This window comes from Dermacentor andersoni, chromosome 5, assembly GCF_023375885.2.
Source record: "Dermacentor andersoni chromosome 5, qqDerAnde1_hic_scaffold, whole genome shotgun sequence".
Classification (NCBI taxonomy): Eukaryota; Metazoa; Arthropoda; class Arachnida; order Ixodida; family Ixodidae; genus Dermacentor; species Dermacentor andersoni.
In genome coordinates this window covers 16,607,207-16,616,890 of record NC_092818.1, presented here as the reverse complement: position 1 = coordinate 16,616,890, position 9,684 = coordinate 16,607,207, and the positions used below count along the sequence as shown (strand labels likewise).

General features: G+C 48.2%; 1 protein-coding gene across 1 annotated transcript; it reads right to left on the bottom strand.

The window, feature by feature from the left end:
- Positions 1–6,788: 6,788 nt before the first annotated feature.
- Positions 6,789–7,679, bottom strand: LOC126529847 (uncharacterized). Its single transcript, XM_050177315.1, has one exon. It carries the CDS (start codon positions 7,677–7,679, stop codon positions 6,789–6,791), a length of 891 nt encoding a protein of 296 aa, XP_050033272.1.
- Between the last annotated feature and the right edge of the window lie 2,005 nt (positions 7,680–9,684).

Here is a 9,684-nt window from a genome sequence, read left to right as displayed (position 1 = left end):
TCTGTGTGTGTGTCACTTCGCGCTGCAAACCAAGAATATGTCAAGGTAGCAAATCGGAATCTCGCCTCTGGTTAATCTTTCTGCATTTCATCTCTCTCTCTCTCTCTCTCTGTTTCTAAGAATATATTTGCACTAGTGGCTTGGAAGCAAGTGCGAAACAACGTGGAGTGATACACATAGGTGAGTAAATTTGCGTAACAGTTCTGCTGATAGTTGATGTACGTATACTCGCACCTGCAGTGAAGCTGCGATTACATCTTGGGCAATGTATTCTGTAACAAAAACAGAATACCTTGTATTTTTATTTCAATTTATTCGCCTGTGTTTTGTATCTGCATAACAAATACATCTTTCACATGTGTATTTGACATGTAATTAGTCAAAGTACGGAAGCATATGTGTCGAGTCCTCCAGTTTGGAATATTTGTAAAAAGAACGAAGTGTCCTTACCAATGTTTCGCATTGTATCAATGAGGCTTGATAATGTACACAAATAATGTTGCGACAAAGAATGAACAAAAAGAGAGGAAAGGTTTAGTTAGGTCAAGGTAAAAAAAAATGTGCAAAAAAGAAAACGCTATGCACTGCACCTTCGTTCTCACACTCGGCTGATTTAACATTACCGTAAGTGTTTCCAAGACTGAAAAGCCTCGGGGGAAAAGGAAACATTCAGCAGGAGCCTGAGGAACCCATCACGTCGAAGTGACTTGCGTAGGCTCAAAGGCATCGTTCACGCCGTTGTTGTGGAGGCAGCAACCGTGGCATACCCTCTGACCGTGAAATCAATGACCCGCCATTAACGCAGGAGCATCTCAACACAAAGAAAATACACTCAGCATCCTACGCGACCGCGTTGTCTCGTCTTGAGAACTTCGCTCTTGGTGTGTTGTCCTAAATGTATCGAAAAAAAAATAGCACCGTGCTGCGCGCCATAAGCACACAGGCGTTCTTGACCGAACGATGCTCCCTACGCTAAGCACCCTTGCTGCCTGAAGCGAGGTTCCGGAGGGCAAGAAGGCAGCAAAAGCGTTGCTCCGCTGGCTGAAGGCTGCGTTCGGGCAACGAAGCCTGTCATCATGCTGCGGTAGGTCCCCGGAATAGCCCCGAACACTAGAGCAATTGTTTTCGGAAAACCATTCACCTTTGCAGTCGTCTGGGTCGGGTCCAAGTTCGATTCGCCGTCTTCCATTAGCGGGGCACCGCTTTCCGAGCGCCGAGAAGTGTCCCACCTTGGATGCGAACGGTCTTCAAGCGCTGCGCGTGTTTCTCAGCCTGTGTGTGTTGGCCGAGACCGGACACCCAGGAAGCATTACTGATAGTGGAACGAAATAACAAAAGCTCGGTTCATACACGCGCGTAACCCATAGCACAGCGATGCCCGGCAAGCAGCATATATTGCAGAGACGATGTCAGCATCTGAGAGAGCGTGACAAATAATCGAAGCAACAAGCGAGCAGGAAGTCCGGCCGTTGCAAGTGAGTTGGCTGGGTGCTTAGGCCGAATTCACCGGGCTACTCAAGTGAAACACGTGAGACACACTTTTGACACTGAGCAATGGGCGTAAATGTGGTTCAATGCCACGAACTACTCGCTACTCGCTTTATTGATAGCGCAAGCTAAGTGGTCAAAGCAAATGGAAAATATTCAGGGAAGGGTGCGTGGGAACGATGCTTTTCCCGGCCGTTATAGAGCAATCTGGGCCGAATGATGAAACACCAATGTGACTTTCTTTCATGGTTATATTGCGCTCAGTTTTACAAACACGATATTAAGAAACGACAGGACGTGGACGGACGTCATGTCCTTCCTTAATATCGTGTTTGTAAAACTGAGCGCAATATAACCATGAACGTTCACCAACTAGCCTCCTTCATTGCTTTACTAAATGTCATTTTCTTTATTTTCCTGCATGTAACCAGACACGCAAAGGCGATATAACTGTACATAACTTACTGTTCTTGTCATCTGTTCAGCAAATCATACGAACTCAGGTTAAACATAACGGCAACGTAATAAAAAGAAAATGAAGTCACAAAAGCCCCGCTTTCTCCCGAGTCACCAAAAAAACCTAAGTGCTATGAAAAAGAGCATAAATTGCGCTTTATTACGGCTTAGAGAACGAACAGAGTATGCGGACTTCTGAAATCATGAAGCACCTATAGCTAAAGGATCAAGCGCGCTACGACTACGAAGGGCGGTTTCATAGGAGAGCTTCCTTTTCCGAAAATGACGGAAGAATGAAATGCACAAGAAATGTCCCTAGGAGGCAGATTGTACACGGCTATAGCTCCACGCCACACATGAACCTTGATGTTTTCTTGTGGCGGAAAACTAGCTCGGAATCATGTACGAATTCTGAATATTACGAAAATATTAAAATCGATCCAACTTAGCGCATCGTGATGCCCAAAGAAAAAAAAAAAGAAAAGGCATTTGTGAAGAAAATCTAATGTCTCACAAAAGTTTCCCTCCCAGGTGTCTTCAAAAGTTCAATCACTCTGCTTTTTGCACGGTGTAAAAACGCCCCTTGAAGCACAAAGCTGCTCCAATGTTGTTCTTAGAACACATTCACGAATGCGAGCGAAATTAGTTAAATATCAAATAGCTTGTGACGTCGACATCCTCACCATTGCGCGCGTTACCTCCTCATCTGTGGTTGCCGTCCCTTGCGCTAGTGGTACTACTTGATGGTGAAGAGATGCAGAGCGGTGTGGGTAACTTAGCGAAAACATTGCTAAACATAACGAGTTTTAGTCACCTCAACGACACTTTTTGAGATTTGGGAACCTTTCTACTGACGAAAATAACCAGGAAATTCCCCAGGTGAAGGTACCCAATAAACCTTGGCTAAGTTGTATGCCTCAGCAGCAGGGGCGTAGCCAGGGGAGGGGGGGTTATGGGGCTTCAGCACCTGCTGTCCTGCACCGCCAACCAAAACAACCCCTGGCGCCGGAAATCATTCTGGATTTTGTTTAATATGTCTTTTTCACACTCGAAAAGACATTTCAGCGCGAACATTGCGAACTCGGGTGCTATGCAGGATGCGCCGACTTCGCGGAAACTCGGGATCTTCACGAGCTCTGGCTGTACACCCCAAAATGAAAGCACAAATGGTACCGAGACACAGTTTATCTTTCGACAAGCCTCCAGTTTCATTGGTTTATCTAGATTCACTCTGGGTGGCTATCATTCCTTGGGCGTTGCCTTCTGTGCGGTCGACAAACTGACTCACGTGATCATACCGTCGGTGCATGGTCGTGCCTTCCTTCACTTGTTTGTCGTTCTACCGAGTGCAATATATGCACAAGCAAGTTATAAAACAAATGCATTTAGTACAATATTATTAGTTTTTTAACGTGGTTTAGAATCATTTTAAAGCTTACGAGATGTACACTGAGTGTGTATTAGACTAATTTGTAATTTAGTACGCTTCGCATTATACCGCGAGGGAACGCTGTGGTGGCGTCACCACATCCATTCACCGGGCGAGCATGGCGGCTAAACGTCGAAGAGGCCCAGTGTAAACAAACTCGTACAACGAGCTTGCAGTGCGCGACGTAGTGATCAAGCTCGACGATGACCGCTATTTCTTGGATAGTTCTTGATATGTCGCACTAGGCTTAAAAACACTGACATCAGTCAGACATAACGCCGCAAGCACCACAGCTTTATTGCAGCCTGCGTCCGTGTGTTCCGCTGCTCATGTGTCATGATGATCATGGCAGTGCCGATGAAGGCACGATAATGATGACGATGAAGTTGGCGATACATCACTTCTTCCCCTCTTACAGGTCCAAGCGTTCAGGAGGCCGTCGCTGTCGGGTCGATCTTTGTAACGGTGTCGGGCTATCCGTCTGGGCCACTTCCGGACTATGTCGCGACGGGCTTGGAGTGCTATCTGCAGGGTTTACGGCTACCCTCTGTGTCGAGAAAGAGTCTGAGACAGTTGGACGTCTCACCTGGTCCAAGTGTCGCCGCTGAATTCCTTTCCCGGAATCAACAGTGACTATTCTGGACCCCAGTTGATCTCGCACTACTCTTGGTATCCACCTGCGACGACTTGTTCGGAAATCGCGCATCCAGACTGGGTCACCTGCCTGAACTGGAGACCCTCCAACTCGTGGTTGGATTTCTGGTGACCTTTCATCGGGAGCGATACAGTCCAGCTTTGTTCTTATTTGGTAGCCCAATAAGAGTTCCGCCGGCGACTTTCCATCCTTGACGGGCGTTCGGCGATATCGACATAAAACCTGCGCTATGCGTATTTTGAGGTCTATTCCGGGGTTCTTCTTTAGTCCTTCCTTGAGCGTACGCACAGCTCGTTCGGCTAACCCATTCGACTGTGGATGATAAGGGGCTGTTGTGAGTTGTTGCACATTGTTCCGTGCCAGAAACTCACGAAAAACTTTGCCCACAAATTGTGGTCCGTTATCAGAAACAAAGGTTTTTGGAAGGCCGAACCGTGCAAATATTGATCTTAGCGCGTTGGCCGTGGTTTGCGAAGTGGCAGTCTTCATTGGAATGGCTTCCATCCATTTCGTTTCCGAGTCGACAACGACTAAGACCATTTGTCCGTCCAACGGGCCTGCGAAATCTGCGTGCAGCCGGCTCCACCTTTCCCCGGTGGCTGGCCAGGCCAAAGGTATCTGTGCTGGTGGCATCGCTGAAGCCTGCGCACATGTGGAACATGAGTTCACCAGTCGCTCTATGTCGGAATCCAGTCCCGGATACCAAAACAGCGTTCTCGCCTTGGTTTTCATGGCTGTCATGCCGGGGTGTGTCTCGTGCAAAAGACGCAACACACGCCTTGCCGCCGCCAGGAGTAGAACAATGCGATGTCCCCAGTACACCAAATTATGGCTGACTGTAAGCTCTGTTCTTCTGTTGAAGTACGGCCGGAGATGCTCATGGCCCTGCGGAAGATATGACGGCCATCCCTGGGAAATCCATTTTTTAACCTGCAGAAGGCTGGTGTCCCGATTAGTCAGATGTTCAACCTCGCGGGCGCAAAGCGCTGTTTCCTCCAGAGAGTGGGCATACAAAACGTACTCGTCGGCAGCAGAGTCCCGCGGCTCCTCCATTACTGGCAAGGGCAACCGACTGAGGGCATCAGCATTGGAATGGTCACTGCCCTTCCGGTACTGCAATGTGTAGTTGTAGTTGCCAAGAAACAAGGCCCAACGCTGTATTCTTGCGGCCGCCATCGGTGGTATGGCTTTACCTGGATTGAATAAACCAGTAAGAGGCTTGTGGTCTGTTACTAAGACGAACTGATGTCCGTACAGGTAGTCTTTAAACCGGGCGACGCCGAATACCAGTGCCAAAACTTCTTTTTCTAACTGCGAGTAATTGCGCTCGCTCTTGGTAAGTGTCCTGGACCGGAATCCGATGGGGTAGTCAACACCATTCACGCGGTGCGACAAAACGGCCCCAATGCCTACTGATGATGCATCGCACTCCAGCCGCAGTGGCTTATCCGGGTCGAAGTGAGCCAGAAACTTGGAAGCCACAATTGCCTGCTTAACTTGCTGAAATGCTTTCTCCTGTTTCTGGCTCCATTGCCACTTGACTCCTTTGGATAAGAGAGCATGTAGCGGAGCTAGCATGGTGGCCAGATTGGGCAGGAACTTGCCATAGTAATTTATGAGACCGAGAAAAGCTTTCAGCTCACTCACCGAGGTGGGCTTTGGGGCTTCAACAACGGCTTTGATATTGTCGTCCTTCGGTCGCAGACCCTTCGCGTCGATACGATGACCGAGAAATGTGACTTCGTCTTGCCGAAACTTGCACTTTCCCTTGTTCAGTCGGAGACCATACTCCCGCAGCCGCTGCAGCACGGTTTTGAGCCTAGATGAATCATGTTTTTTCTCGGCGATGATAATGTCATCCAGGTACACCTGCACTCCAGGAATATCCCCCAGCAGTCCGTCCATTCGCCTTTGGAATATGGCTGGAGCAGAACTTACGCCAAGCGGTAATTTGTTAAAACAAAAGCGACCCTTCTGGGTGTTGAGGACTGTTATCTTCTTTGCTTCCTCATCCAATGGCAACTGGTTGTAGGCTTGACGCAAATCCAAGGTCGTGAATACTTCGCCACCTTTTAACCTAGCAAAAATGTCGTCCACTCGAGGCAACGGGTATTGTTCTACCACAGTGGCCGCATTCACAGTCATACGGAAGTCTCCACACAGTCGGAGGGACCCATCGCCCTTCAAAACGGGTACCACAGGGGTTGCCCATTCAGCGGTTTTTACCGGCGTCAAAACGCCTTCCGCGACCAGCTGATCCAACGATTCAGACATCTTATCTCTGAGAGCGTAGGGTACAGTACGGGCCTTAAAGAACCGTGGACACGCGTTTTCTTTCAATTGAAATGTGACCGGTGGTCCTTTGCACAGGCCGAGTCCCGGAGCAAACACGTCGGCATATTCGTCAAGCAGCTGTTGCAGACCTGTGCTGACAGCCTGTATTCCAACCGGTTGCAGATTCGCTACCACATTCGACAACATTGCCACTCCAACTTCATTAAATGCCTTGATGGTGTCTCTGCCGCACAAAGATGGTCCGGAGCTGTCGACCACTATGACAGTACCAGGAATATCTTTCCCGTCGCACGTAGCGGTCATGCTAAGCTGGCCGACAACTGGAAGTTCTCCCAAGAGGCAAGAGAGCTTGAGCTGTGAACTCTCCAACGGAGGCCAGAGCTGCTTGTACTTGCGGAACACCGTTACGGGAATGACGCTTACAGGTGACCCCGTGTCCACCAACATAGTGAGCGGAACGTTATTTCAACTGATGTCCTTGTAAATAGGCCTAACCTTGCGGATACTGGCTGCGTGATGAAGAACCGCTGTAATCGTGTGCAAGTCATCGTTGTCGTCCGAGCTTGTGTCCTCTCCGGCTGCCATGGGGTACGAACCCTGGCGCCGTTGTCTTGCTGGATAAGATCCCTGCCGACGGTCACTATTTGTGCTAGACAGGCACATCCGACGTAGATGTCCTCGTTTTCCACACCGGTGGCACACCGCGCGAAGGTGTTTGCACTCGTCCTCAGCATGCGATTCTCCACACCTTCCACACACATCGCGTTGTTCCGGCTTGGAACGGCGCTTCGAGGAATGGCTCTTTTGTCGGGCAAAATGTACTTCTGAGTGCGCCGAGTTCATGCTCCTGGCATTTTCAACAGCTCTCTGTGCCGAGACAGCAAAGTCTTCAGCCTCTTCTAAGGTGAGCTTCCGTCGCGTCAGTAAATGGCACCGAACGTCTTCATCCAGCACTCCGCAAACGATTCGATCCCTCAACATGCGCTCCAATGACGTGCCGAAGTTACACTTCTCAGCTAGGCGTCGAATGTCCGCAATGAAGTCCTGAGCAGCTTCCCCGTCTTGTTGCGAACGCATGAAGAAAGCATAACTTGCAGCGATCTCGTTGACCTCCGGAGCATAGTGATCTTCCAGATACCCGACGACTTCCTCATAGCTCAGTTCATTCACCTTTTTTGGTTGACACCGGCCCTGCACCACACGCACAGCACTGTCCGTGAGCGAAGCGATGAGCAGCGCTCGTTTCTTCGTTGGGTCCACGATGCTATGAGCCTCAAAGTACGCCTCCAGGCGAACGCGATACGTAGGCCACGTACCTTCTGCAGCGGCAAATTCCGGTGGCCGTCCAGCACTCATGCTGACGCGGGTCTTCTCACCTAGCGACGCTAGGCCTCGTCGCCACTGATATGTCGCACTAGGCTTAAAAACACTGACATCAGTCAGACATAACGCCGCAAGCACCACAGCTTTATTGCAGCCTGCGTCCGTGTGTTCCGCTGCTCACGTGTCATGATGATCATGGCAGTGCCGATGAAGGCACGATAATGATGACGATGAAGTTGGCGATACATCAGTTCTGTTCCTCCGTGAGCAATCTTTCCGTGCACCCCGTAAGACTGCCAATAGCTTCGACGATTTTACAGATCGCAACGTGCACCTACTGTTCACGGCGCAATGCTGAAGAAACAACTTGTCCGGTGCTGCTTCTGCGAGTGCGCTGAGTTCCTCCACTCTGCGTGACTCTGCATAGTGTGTGCAAAAGGAAGACAGCCGATACAGCTACGATGCGACAAGGAGGTGGTGCCGACGATGGATCTCGCAACCAACACAGTGAAGGAGGCATCGACAAACTGCAGATTAGTATATTTCTACTGTTTCATATTTAGCATAATAATAGTGCACGGATTAAGTCACTTTCGTAGTAACGAATTGAATGGCCAGCAGTTTAAAAAGTGCATTGAAAACCAATGAGTGTTCGTGCTTTTACATGCACATGGGCCCGCGTATATATGGAAAAGATGAAGGTAATCCTCACTAACTTGGTGAGATAACAGAAATTCATGAGTGACAATAAGGCCCCAGAATCTATGGAAGACTATCTTTATCCAGGTGAAATATCAATAGCAGGTACTGATATAAAGCAGGAAACCTACACAAAAATTTCATGGGTCGAACAGCACATGGAAGGCATTACCGAATCGTGATCGCCACGTTACCAATATCCTTGAAAAAAGATTAGAATCATTGCATTACCGGTTATGCAATATGAGAAATAAACCTGAAGGTTAACAAAGAAACTTGAGAAGTCGAGGACTGTGCAGAAAGCGAAGTAACAAAAATTGTTGGGGACAGCATTAAGGCAGGAAGACAGTGGCGTAGTAAACCGTGGCAACTTATATGCTAGTTGAGATTAAGAAAAAAAAATGGAATCAGCACGCAGGCCATGCACGTCTTCAATCACTTGTTGCCAATTCACAACAGGTGATTACATAAGCGTGACAGAATGGGTGTCAAGGAGGGAGAACTACAGTCGAGGATGGTGGAAAATTGCGTAATGGGACAAAAATATGATGTATGTAGGCATAGGATGCAATCAGCTCGTATCAGACGAGATTGTAGGGAGAGGCATTTGTTTTGCAGTGAACAAAAATAGGTTTTTGGTGCTGACAGTAGAGACTCGTGAAGGTGTGGGGACACCTCAGCTGCTGGCACACTAATCAACAGGACAATGGGCTCTGATAAAGACAACCCCAGTTATGAAAAATAAAGCAACGTTGTTCCAACACATTGTTTTATTATGCATACACTAAAGGCTTCCACAGTTAAGGGCACGTAGTACCAATAGTGCAACGAGCATTTTTCTTTGTAAATAATGGTTTATATGCGGTTGATTCATTCCAATAATCCAACTTTTTTTGCAGCAAAACCTTCTGCTGCTGGAGGCACTCAACCACCTGGTGGCAGAAGGCGAGCGCCATGCACATGCTCTTGAGACAGAGGTCCAGAGAGCTGCTCTGCAAAAGTAGTATCGGTGCCCTCACTGCTCTCCAGTCGAGCCCCCAGAAGACACCTTGTAAAAGAGCTTTCAGTCTATTATTTTGTTTATTATTCAAGAGCATGAATAAAATTATTGCAGTAAGCATTGTGCTGTGCATATTAGGACACTTGTAACACGCACTTGGTGTCTCTTCAAAATAGGCAAAAACGTAAGACAACCTGTGCCACTCTTGGACTATGTAAATTAATAATACACTAATCCAGCATACATGTCATTGTGCTGTTTGTTCTTTCTATGTGCAAGAATACAGTGCGTGCTGATTAGCCACAAGATGAATGGTGTGTGTAATTCACAATGAAAAGA

Coding starts and splice junctions, on each gene's coding strand:
- LOC126529847 (XM_050177315.1), bottom strand. CDS start 7,679: ATGAGTGCTGGACGGCCACCGGAATTTGCCGCTGCAGAAGGTACGTGG.